General features: G+C 41.1%; 1 protein-coding gene and 1 long non-coding RNA gene across 4 annotated transcripts in view; one reads left to right on the forward strand and one right to left on the reverse strand.

The window, feature by feature from the left end:
* The window catches only part of USP24 (ubiquitin specific peptidase 24), a 78,040-nt gene extending 73,402 nt beyond the window's left edge, over positions 1-4,638 (reverse strand). For all 3 annotated transcript variants that reach the window (XM_034415163.2, XM_034415162.2, XM_034415164.2), the window contains exon 1: positions 315-4,638. In XM_034415163.2, coding sequence (XP_034271054.1) covers positions 315-653 — 339 coding nt within the window. In that variant the 5' untranslated portion in view covers positions 654-4,638. The remainder of the gene's footprint in view (positions 1-314) is intronic.
* Positions 4,639-5,299: 661 nt separating this feature from the next.
* On the forward strand, positions 5,300-12,149 carry LOC148114617 (uncharacterized). Its single transcript, XR_015733109.1, has 2 exons — positions 5,300-5,479; positions 10,859-12,149. It is a non-coding gene; the product is annotated as an uncharacterized LOC148114617 (long non-coding RNA).
* The last annotated feature ends 680 nt before the right edge of the window (positions 12,150-12,829 follow it).

The following is a 12,829-nucleotide window of genomic DNA, read 5'->3' on the forward strand; positions in this document are numbered from 1 at the left end:
ACTTGTCTGAAATGGGGTTTAGGGTCTCCTGCTCGAGCAGGGGGTTGGACTAGAAGACCTCCAAGGTCCCTTCTGGCTCTATTCTGATGGAAAAACTGAGGGCTGTCAAGAAGGGATTCCCCAGCAATGCCTTATATGTGCCTCGTTTCCAGCCTTTCGATAAAAGCCGAGCGGCCGTTGTCTCACACAAGGCACCTAGGCGGGAGGGCCGTGCCTGGGCGCTCGTCACCGAATTGTTCCGGAATAGATCCGACCGAGTCCCCGGCTCGCTCCCCGTTTGCCTTCCACCCACCCCCAGCGACCCCTCTCCTTACCTCGTTTTCCACCACCTCATGGTAGGCTGGGGGTGGGTCGAAGCCGGTGGTGCCGCCCCCGCCGTTCCCACCACCACCACCGCCGCCGCTGCCGTCGCCGTCCCCTCCGCCGCGGGAACCGCCGCTTTGCTGAGGGCCTCCCGGTCCGCTGTTCTCGCCTCCGCCGCCACCGCCGCTGTCCATGGGCTCATAGTGCAGACCGGGCCGCTCATTGGTGAGCAGCGCTACGGCCTCGTTGATGTCGTTCTTGGCTAAGCGGAGGGCCCTTCGGATGGCGGCTGCATCCGAAAACCCCATGCAAAGCAGCGTGGTCATGTGCTGTTCTTCCTCGCTTTCCATGGCGTCTCTTTCAGCTCGGGTTCAAGCGCTACTCCCGGTCGCGTTACCGTTGCCGCCACCCGCTCTGCGCGCCGCCATGTTGAGGGGAACCTCCTTCTTTCCTCCTCCCTCTCTCCCCCCCCCCCGCCTCCCTTCCCCTTCAACGCCTCGGGGCCGGACGAGAGTAAGGCCCACGCCCACCCGGAAGCGCCGACTGAAGCCGGGAGACTGGTCACGTGACGAGGGAGGCTGAGCTGCGGCCTGAACTTGAATGGAACGTAGCGAGAGGGGTGAGAAAGGAATCCCGTTGTCATGGAAACCGCCGAGGCGGCCGGGGAATGGAATGTTACAAATAGGGATTTAGGTAGATTTATGACTCTTGCACTACGAGATGTTTAAAGAGAGAATAAGAAAGCCTTATTTAAAAAAAAGAGGATGGCTGCACGGCATACCGTTCATGCGACGACTCGTCTGTCCTCGGAGAAGTGGTTCATATTTACTGGGGGTTTTTCCCCCTTCTTTTTCTTTATAAAATATTAGCATTTCGATGTTGCAGCGTTCCTGCGGAAAGTCCTTTGAATCGGCGAATTTAATTGTCAAAAAATTGGAACTGCTACACCAAACTTACTTGGGAATAAATCCGACGGACTCAGTATTTTGAGCGGAGAGCATATAAGCAAGATTGAAGAGCTGGGGTCGGTTCAGAGTTGGGTGGTGACGAATCGAATGAAAGAATAAATAATTAAAATAAAATTTGGAACTGAAATTAGAAGGATAGGTTGAAAAGATTGGAATGAGCTGTTCAGTTTTCTTTCTGACATTCATTTACTAAATTTAAAAGCCACTTAACTCCCTGATGATTCTGGGCAGCTTAAAGAAAAATAATAATAATGGTGATTTCTGCTCCCTACTAGAATACTATTCTTAACGTCCCTCTTTAGAGATAACAAAGTTGTATTAATTTAAGCATTTTTAGTACTGCTTCTTGGATCAGGATTTATATCTCAACACAATATGCATATTCTTGAACATGGCCATAAACATCTGCTATAAATCCTGATAAAAAAGTAGTGTTATCATTTGCCTTATGGGTGTTTAGGAATATATCTGAGTAGCAGTAGTTAGCATTACTTCCTCAACTGTGTGTAATATGTGAAGAACCAGGCACTCTACCAAATATCTTGATTGCTGCATCGGTTGCAACTTTTGGATCCCATGTAAAACATGCCATAAATACATTAATGATGAACGTGAACTTCAATGTTTAGACCAAAATTTTCTAACCAGTTTTCCTTCAAATAAGTGGAAGTCTGCAAGTTGACTGCAATTCTAAGAACGCCAACCCCAAAGGTTGAGAAACAGTGACTTAGGGCAGGGGTCCCCAACCTTTTGGACTTCAGGGACCACTAAATTCATAATTTTAAATCCCACAGACCACTAATATGATCTGCCTAATGACCAGCTGGGTGGGCATGGCTAGATGGTCATGTGACTGGGTGGGCATGGTCAACTTGATGTCACTCACGTTGAAGGGTGTCTACTTGCTATTTGTCGCCTGCCCGCCCAAGCTCCTTAGGGCTTCAACAGGAAGCAGTTGCTGGAGCTAAGCAACCACTACAAGAAAGAGTTGGCAAAACAGCCGGCACAGTTCATATTGGATCTGACCGAGAAGGAGGCTCAGCAGAAGCACCTCACTGAGGACTAGGAGCATAGGCTTTCCAAGCAGAGGGAAGACCTGCGGGAGTGCGAGGCCAGGTACTGGTGCCTGGAGGCTCAGCAGGCTGAGATGGTCAGTCAGTTCCAGGCCATGAAGCAGTCCCACTGGAACAAGCCCCTCTGGCTCTTCACCACCAGCGGCACTTCCCTCCAGCCTTCACCCAAAGCCCCGCACCAGGAGGCTGGAGCAGACCCCAAGTCGGAATTTCTGCCCCCCTCCGACCCACACAAAAAGACTCTGAAGGGGGAGACTCTCTGCAGCAACACAAACTTTCATTGCATGTATCTGCCCCAGGGGCCGTCGTTTGAGGACCCCTGATTTAGTGCAATATAAAAAATGCAAATAAGTTTTCTGCGGACCACCAAAATTTTCTCGTGGACCACCAGTGGTCCACCGACCACCAGTTGGTGACTGCTGACTTAGGGTATCCCTATCTGTGAAAAGCACACATGGTAGTAGTTCCCATAGAGGCTAAGGCTACCTCACTGGGAATGCAAAAATCTGGATGACAACTAGATAGCAGCAAAACAGTACAACTTCCTGCTGCATCCAGTGACAATCCAAATTTTAATTTAATTTAATATTACCAGTTATTAATTCAGTCATTTTTGCTCATCTGTTTCCAACTGGGTCAGTCCAAATGATAATATCCTTGGATCCTGAGAATATTTCCCACAGAAGTCCTCTGGATGTATAAATGTTACAGGAACAGAAAGCTGGAAAGACATAGCTACGGTTCAAAGAGGTACTCTCAAATTCTGTGCTGCTACAAGCTCATCTTAATTTGGTATATTGTCTGATTACCTAGCAGCCAGGTAGGTAATAAAAATTGCACAAAATAATGCCTGTTTTTCCTTTTTATTATTGAAGCACTGCACCACATGGGAGAGAGCTATTTCCCATTGAACCAAATTCTTCAGCCAACCTAGAAGGTCTTTTAAAGAAATGTTGCCTTGACTTACTAGGATGAAATTAACAAGAATTATGCTAATTACTTCCTTGGGTACCAACATAATGTATTTTTCAGAGTATAAGACACACTTCCCCCCCACCACAAAAAAGGGTGAAAATTTGGGTGTGTTTTATACTGTGAATGTAGCCCCACCCAGCCTCCCAAACGGAGATTTCAGAGGCTGAAAGAAGCCTCTGAAAGAAGCTTCAGAAAAAAAAAAGCCTCAGAAGCTTTTATCTAAAATAATATGGCAAGCAACAAAAGAAGAATCAGTAAAGGTTCTAACCAAACTATGCTAACAAATCTGGAGAATGACACAATAACCAACAGATCGGAAGAGGTTAATCTACATACCAATACAAAAGAAAGGAGATTGAACAGAGTACAGATAGTCCTTCAGAATAAAAGCCTCTGAAAGAAGCTTCAGAAAAAAAGCCTCCAAACAGAGCTTCAGAAAAAAAAGCCTTTTTTTCTGAAACTCTGTTTCGGAGGCTTTTAGAGGCAGAAAAAAAGTTTTTCCTGAAACAGAGTTTCAGAAGTTTCAGAGGCAGAAAAAAAAGCAAGGCACAGAACTCACAACCAACAAACCTGTTGCTAAAATTCACCACTGGGAACAGCTGATTGGGGGTATTCCGAGAGGCAGATCCATCCACCCACCAATCAGCTTTTTTCTTATTTTCCTCCCCAAAATATACTCCGGTGCGTCTTATACTCCGAAAAATACGGTATTCAAAGCACCAGACTGCTTGGTTTTATTTTATTTACTTTTGATGTGCAATGAGAAGAGGATAAGTTTTGGTTATACCACTGGAGTGTAAACAGTAGTATATGGAAATGCCATTACAATTAATTCCAGTCTTTATGGCCTAGAAATTTAGAATTTGTTTAGAATTAATCAGCTCCTCTTTTTTATTTTAGTCACGGTGGTTGTTTACATCTATGTAATTTCACTCACCTTGGCAGTTCTCAAAGGGATTCTTAATATAGGAGAAATTACGATTTGTTAGCTATACAGCTTCATCCTGTTATAAAAACTCCATTATTATGTTTACTATTGTTGATAATGCTGTTATTTAATGATCAAGTGAATGCACACAACATATACTGAAAATCAGAGGTTAGAGAAATTGACCTGTTGAAATAACCTGAATTTAAGCAATTTTGAGATTAGAACATTTCTGATAAAATCGAATAGGCTATTCTGACATTGAAACACATTCTATAAAATTGAAATAATCTAGCATGGGATTGCAGTATTTTGATCATAAAATGTTTAGAACATCCTTACAGGAAGCATGTTAGCGTTAGAATTTATTTTATTTCTCTTCTGCAAAAAAGAAACATTTTTTTAAAATAAAAGTGTCATATTTGTAATTTATAGTATTCATTTTCAAAATATGGGGGAATGTATAGTGGAAGTATCCAGCAGTGGTTGTTTAGGAACCTTTGCAAAGCTTTGTGTATTAATATGGCCAATTCCCCCAAGCATTTTTGGCTCACTGATTTGTTTTAATAGTCTAGTCTGGTTGTCCTTCCTTTGGAAATATGTAATCTTATTCAACCCAGTTAGATGGTCACACCAAGCCAACCTCTTGAAAGGGGCTGCTTAGCTTATAGGATAGAAAACACCAGTTCTGCAGGCTAGGTTGGGAAGTCTAATATAGACCTAAATATAAAGAGCCATCATGGTGGAAATCTAACTACACTTACATAAATGTAATGGGCATGATAAAATATTTATTTGGAGTTATGTGTACATAAGGAAGAATGCCTGTATGCTCATTTAATTTTAGGCATGTTTGGGAACATGCTGGCTGACCATTTTTGGGTTCAGAAGCTAAGTGGAGTGGGAATGCCTAGTGCAATAGGTTCAATCAGTAGTTAAAAAAGCATCCCATACAATAATTCCATACCATTGCGAAGAAAACCACATGGTGGCCTCTATGAAGTCAATAGGAGCAGAACTTGGCTTGAAGTAGATCGCTTTTTTCTATTTAGCTGCAGGTACATCAAAATGCATTGGATTCAGTGGTGGGTTGCCCCCTGTTCACACCGGTTCTATAGAACTGATAGTAAAACCGGCGGGAAGCTCCGCCCACCGACCCCGATGTCATCACAATGCTTCTGCTCATGCGCAGAAAAGCGTGCGCGTGGCCCCACTGCGAACCGGTAGTAAAGGTAAGTAGAACCCACTCCTGATTGGATAGTTATTTTAAAAGTTATAGAGACTAGAAAACACTATTTGTTCCAAGAGAGAGAATGGATAGAAATTCAGTAAGGTGAACTTTTCTCATTGACATGTTGAATATGTGATATTAGATGAAGACTATGGAATTAGGAAAGAAAGAACAATCTAAGCAAGGTAAGTAAACATTTGTGGAATTTCTAGACATCAGAGATACTTCAGATTATCCAAGGAAAACTCTTAAGAACTTTTAGGATTCTGAAATTTCACCAGGCTAAAAATAGGTTTTAACTGAGTTGAACGTTAATGGTTTTGGCAAGGATTTGGTAAGTGTAAGTAATTAATTCTGAAACTAATTCAGCTAACATCTTCAGGCTAAACAATTGATTATTCTGGCACATTTTATTTAAGGAGACATTATGAAAACGTTTAATAATTGCTGCCCTCCTGATTACATTTTCAGCTTTTTATCTCGGAATAGCTAGCAGAAGTCAGCCAATGATGAAGAAGAGTAACATTTATTATATTTCAAGTGTTAGTACTAAATGCACATTGGTAGAAAGTCAGATTTTTACTCCATTTTTAACTGAAGTATATTCTTAAGCTTCAGCTCACAGTTTATTGGTTGTCATTAGTATTTCCCAAAAGCATTCTTCAAAGAACTGCTGAACTATGCACAGCCTCAGAACAAGGTCATTATTAACAATCTTTCTCGGCACAGGTTATTCAACTTTTTTATAGCTCTATTGTTATACAAGAGCAAAGCAACTGTTATGCAGTTGACTGGATGCCTTGAAAGCATATGAAATGAATATAATTTACATAATTGTCTCTTACAAACCACAATGATGCCCTGTGCATCATTGTGTCCTCACACAAAATGCATGAATTATGAAATATACATCAGATGTATCATTTGCTTCCTTTCACCCTGCAGAAAGTGAAGACTTTTTTTTACATGGGCACTGGTGAGATGACGATATTATGGCACAAATGACAAAACTTACATGCTTTTGCTAGAGGTCATGACATAATTACATACTTGTGCTATTTGCACCTTGATATGATTGACATTTAGATATTGCTGTTATAGATACAGGTATGTCTAGATTAGTGCTGATAATGAATCCCATGAAATGATAGCATTATTCAAATTTATATTATTAAAAATGATGAAATATAATATTTCGATGAAATATAAGGGAAATTTTGTAATTGATGAAAGTAGGAAATGAACATCTTAAAATATGTTTAAATGTTTATTAATAAAATATAACAGATTAAAAGAATATACTTACAACTTAAATTTATTTTTTAACAATGTCACAGCATAGTTATAGAAAACAAAATAAAACAAAATATTTCTAAATACCATTCCTATCCATTTTCTAGACAGATAGAGTTCATAAGTATTTAAAATAAATAAATCAAGTGAACAGAGGACAAGCTGGAGGATAAAACCATATCCAAAGCAAACCTAATTTTCTTGTATTTGGCTGTAGTTCTTTAAAATGAGGGTCTTCCACTTTGAGTTTTACTCAAATGGAATTTTTCTTTTCTTCATTTTGCATACACAATGAGTAATGTCTATAACCCAAACGACCTTTTTGTCATTGTGTGCCGAAAGTGCAAGCATGTGCGACAGCGCATGCACATGTGTGCCAGCACCCATACTGCAATGCATGTGTGATCTCCCTACGCTCCCCCTGACCCCCCCTGCGCATGCGCACGGTCCCTCAGTGCTTCCTCAGCCCCATACACATATACGTGCGACCCCCCCTGCGCCCTGTTTTGGGCCTAGCAGGCCTCCCTGCAGCCTCCTGGAACAAAAAATGGACCGCGGGGGTGTGTGCTGCACCCCCATGCTCCATGCACACTCCATGTGTGCTTGCATGACCCCTCCATGCATGCACACATGTCTCCCTCATGCGCCACCTCCACATGCGCAGCAGAGACCTGAAAATCAGCTGGCTGGTGGGAGACGCAAGCACATGCACGGCAAACTTGAGCTGGGGCGACAGCTCACGTGCCCGCAGAGAGGGCTCTGTGTGCCATCTGTGGCACTCGTGGCATAGGTTCGCCATCATGGCTATCACCCATCAACTGTGCAGGCACTAACCTTAACTACTCGTGCACTAGCCTCACTTTTTTTTTTTTAATTTAATTTATATGCCGCCCTTCTCTGGAGACCAGGGCGGCTTACAGTGCATTAAGCAATAGCCTTCATACTTTTGTATATTTATACAAAGTCAGCTTATTGCCCCCACAAACTGGGTCCTCAATTTACCTACCTTAGAAAGGATGGAAGGCTGAGTCAACCTTGAGCCTGGCGAGATTCGATCTTACTTTAATTGCAGACAGCTGGTGTTAAATTACAGTGCTCTGTCTGTTGAGCTATCCAGGCTCCTTAACATTAACTGAATTTTGGCTCACTTTGAATGTCACCTGGGTATCAAGCTGTAATTTGCCCAAAATCAAATATCATGCTATTTGAATTCACACTAATTGCAACCTATTTGTACTGTGATATTTGTTATGTACAGTCTATTTACACTTTCTAAAAGTTGATTATCTCAGATTTGCTTATTCTAAAACAATCTTATTTGTTTTAGTGACCTCAAGTCTAACTCTACTATCTAAATTAAATAAAGTAAATACATTCAAATTAAATAAATACATTCTAATTCTAAATAATAATTCTAATTTCATCTAATAAATTCATCAGAATTAATAAACCACATCCCAAAAGTTTCAAGGTGGGCAAAGCCAGCTCACCATTCAGCACAATAAAGCAACCACTTTGAGCATCAGACCAAGATGGGCTGGAAAATCGAGCCTGCTTCCAATCTGTCATTTTGCTTAGGCACACAGCTCTCAGGAGAAGAGAGCCATCCTCACTGGCTACCTTATGCATGTCATTCTGGGATCAGGGACAGTCAACACAGAGATACATTATGGCATGGCTTCACTGTGAGGTCCTTAAGGCTTGGTGATTTACTTGCAGAGATTTCATTACCAAACTAGATCATCATCATCATCAGTACTAACAATGGTCTCAGTATTGGACTGGATCCCCTCTAAGTGATGCCTACTGGGAAGCTGTCTAATTAGTTGACTAAAAGATGAGTGCTGTTTATGGTAGTGCCATCAGGGAAGCAATGTACAAGAAATAATACACAGAGAGGAGAATGTTAGAGCCTTCTTCCATGTCAAGTGTGGTTCCTCTTTCTTTGACAAGGATATGGTCACCTTTGGCAGTTGGATGGGATATTATTTGCACCTCTCAAGCAACACAACTATCTGCACTGGTATTGTTTATGAGCATGTGCCAGATTTTTGCCTAATCTAAATTTTTAAATGTGTATATTTTGCTTTTGGTTCTGTATTTGAGCAGGTCTGGCATCAATAAAGGATGGTACATATTTTAAAACATAAGCAAAGTAACTAATTGGGCAAATGTAAACATATTTCAAACAAGCACAATAGAAATGATGCTATAGTTGGCAAGACTTTGTTATAAAAGCAAACCAATCTGCTTTGGGGAAATATGCTGTAATAGCGAACTACAATAAGGGTGTGTAAGACTAACAATGAAACTGGTATCATTGCAATTCCTATTAAAGCTGCTTATTCTTATCCCAGGAAATTTTTGGTAAAGTAGTCATCCTAATTACAAATGTAGTTGTGTCATTTTGGTAGGCTGTATGATTATTAAAAATATTGAAAATTAAATTTTCAAGATGAGACAAAAATTTGTTTCTTGAAAATGTTGCTTTTTAATTGATATTTTTTTAAAAATTGGTGATTTTGATGGTGTGTATACTTTCCTCTGCTTTCAAGGGAGCGTAATCCCATTCAGAACCTCTCTGATTCTCCAAAGGATAGAATATAATTCCAATTATGTGCTTTGATGTACACTTGTCAGCCTAATGTGCAGTTCCTTAACATTAGAACTATAGCCATCATGTGACCTGGTTGAGCTCTCCAGATAATTCAGCAAGTCATTCTTGCAAGTCATGGGCCTACTGGGAGTCTGGAAACGGGCCTGCTTCTGGCCTCTGGAGGGCCTCCGGTGCCCAGGGGAGGCTGTTTTCACACTCCTGGAGGCTCCAGGAAAGCCTCGAGCCTGGGGAAGATGAAAAATGGGCCTACTAGAAGGACCTGAAGTCCAGAAATGGGTCCATTTCCAGGCTCCGGAGGGCCTCTGGTGCCTGGGGGAGGCCGTTTTTGCCCTCCTGGAGACTCAAGGAAAGCCGCTGGAGCCTGGGGAGGGCAAAAAGCCCCCCCCCTGCCTTGGTGCAGGAGACCGAGTAGGCCCGCCCCCATGGCCATGCCCACCCAGCAATCAGGCAGCGGACCGGTTGCTGAAATTTTTCAATCCCACCCCGATGAGATGTAAAATACAAGTGTAAAAAGTGAAGCTGCTGTTCGTACAAGAAGGAAGGATATAATATGGTTTCTAAAAGATTATTGGAAGAGTCATGCTTTCTTTTTAGGAACATTGCTGCCCTCTTCTGAATCTTGACAAACCTCTTGGATTGTCATGAAATTTAGGGAGTTACCAAACAAAGGATGCCTAATGATCCCTGCAAACAAACAAACAAAAACAATCCTTATGCAGCTTTTACTACTTCTTCCATTTAGCAAGTTCTGTCCACTAAAGAGAAAAGTTATAGAAAGATATAAGAAGGAAACAAATAGGAGACAAGTGAGAGGTATGTTGACTAAGGAATTTTGGGAGATGAAGTCCACATATCTTACAGTTGCTAAGCTTAAGAAATACTGGTCTAAAGATTAGGATAACAAAATAGGAACAGGGAAAATGTGCTGACTTGTTTTACGTTTGTCCTGATTTTTAACTGGAGTTGCCAACTCAATTACAATTATAAGTGGAAGACTACCTGGTACATATAATTACATTACCACAATCATGTCCTCAACTAAGACCTACTTTCATAGCAATATTCAAAGTAGTAATAACAAATATCCCTACATATGTTAAACCGAAGCTCCATGTGGATTATGACTAAACAATATGGTGACAAAAATGTTATCAGGTAACTGCATATGTTATATGGATTCATTAAATGCTGCTATACGTGCATGACTATTTATCTGACTCAATTTAATAAATATCCTGCTGTTAATTAACCTAAAATTGCAAGGTTTTTGTTTTCAGATTCTAACAAACGTTTTGTGAATGCTCACTATTTTTAAATAATTATCACTGTTTACAGTCCATGTTTGCGGTAAATCCAGATTTATATCTTATCTTGTGGTCAGGAAAAGACATTATCCTCTATTGTTCCTGCAATCTTTCTGAAAGCAATTTCCATGTTCTAAAATACATTTTCCCTCCATATGTTGGCTAGGATGCTCCTATCCATTTGAAATAGACCACTTCGCTGAAGCCTAACCTCAGGCAAGTTCCCTTTGCAGAGGAAGGACCAGCTCTTCAACCAAGCCAATGCTTACCATTAGCTCTCCATTCTTCTTGTAGTTCTAGTATCTTCTAAACCTCCACCTTATCCAGACATTTATCAGCCAGATTCTGCTTTTTAATCTAAGTGGTGCTGGTTTAAAATCCACATTTTGGGGGGTTAAAGGTAAAGGTTCCCCTCGCACATATGTGCTAGTCGTTCCTGATTCTAGGGGATGGCGCTCATCTCTGTTTCAAAGCTGAAGAGCCAGCGCTGTCTGAAGACATCTCCGTGGTCATGTGGCCAGCATGACTAAACGCCAAAGGCGCACGGAACGCTGTTACCTTTCACCAAAGGTGGTCCCTATTTTTCTACTTGCATTTTTTACATGCTTTCGAACTGCTAGGTTGGCAGAAGCTGGGAGCTCACCCCGTTATGCGGTACTAGGGATTCGAATAGCTGAACTGCCAACCTTTCAATCGAAAAGCTCAGCGTCTTAGCCACTGAGCCACCGTGTCCCCCTTTTTGGGGTTAATTATTGCTTTTCCTTCCAAGCTTCCCTGTCTTCAATTTTCTTCATTATTTATATTAATGCAGCCTCAACACCTCAGTGATTTTCCAGTCATTTGAGGTAAAAGCCTTCCACCCTCAGCTTTCAGCTTGTCCAAATAACCTATGGGGTGGGGTTTTTCTTTGGGGGCGGGGAATAGGACTGGAGTGAAAGATTTCTAGTCTTTGATGCTTTAACCTTGTAAATATAAATTTAATTGGCTAAGTATACATGTATGCATGTGTACACATTTGAGAAGATAAACACACATATAAAAGTATGTATGTATGAAGATCTACCTACCTACAAGAGTTTTAAAAAATGACCATTGCTTTCTTAATACAGAAAAGTGAGAGAGAAGCAGGAGAGTTGTCTAACAGGAGATTATGGTAACCTGCAAGCCAGACTGAGTGTCTTGCAAGCCGATGCCAATTCATAAAGAATTTTCTTAAACAAGATTAAAGTCAAGCCAGCAAGAGTAGCTTAAGCAGTAAATGTTGATATGCCTTTAATAATTCTCTCCCCACCACTGTTGTACACATATCTTCCTTTCTGTGGATAATATTTCATGCATTCACTAAGTGCATAGGGTCACTAATGAATGCTATCATGCATTTGTTAATATTTAATGCAAGTATTTCACTACTCTGTATTTTTGCCCTAACAGATTAATAAAGCCACTTCTCTTGGAAACTGCTAATTTATCTGGTAATGTTTCTTCTTTCCACCAGATGGCATTAATGGATAACATACAAAAAAGTTCTAACAGAAAATTAAGACAAATGTCTCCTGGGTTGTTGCTTTATAACAAACTATCTCCTCCTCTTTTGGCTTAAAAAGATTTAACGTCCTTGATATTCCTCACTGTGATAAACCTGCTGCCATTGAGTAGAATGCTGATGATTTCACTTTATATATCACCCAAGGTTATACTGGCCTCATTTTTTTACTTCCACTGGGTGGCACCTGATTTCTATGTAGCACATCACCCTTGGGCATTTCAAAGATCTCTCGCTGAAGCTCTTTGAAAGATCATTTGTGAGGAGAAGGTTTGCATTTAAACTAAGACTGAGGCTAAGGACTTTCTGTCCTTGCATCTAAGCCTGACTCAAATACGCCCTAGTAATGCCTTTTCCACAGAACATGGCCTTCATCTCATCTCTGGATTACGAGTTAGAGACACTTAGGCCATCCTTACGTGTTCTGATGTTCAAGTAGCATTTCATCTTCATTCCAAGGGCAGGATAAGATATCTTTAGCCTTTGTCGCCTGTCACCCAGAAAGAAAGACAGGTAAATTCCAATAAATTGAAACAGAGGCAGGATAGAAATTGGTAACGGAGAGAGCACATTTCATGTTTCTGTTCAACTGAG

Source organism: Pantherophis guttatus, chromosome 3, assembly GCF_059756535.1.
Source record: "Pantherophis guttatus breed Tessera chromosome 3, ASM5975653v1, whole genome shotgun sequence".
In the NCBI taxonomy this organism is placed as follows: Eukaryota; Metazoa; Chordata; class Lepidosauria; order Squamata; family Colubridae; genus Pantherophis; species Pantherophis guttatus.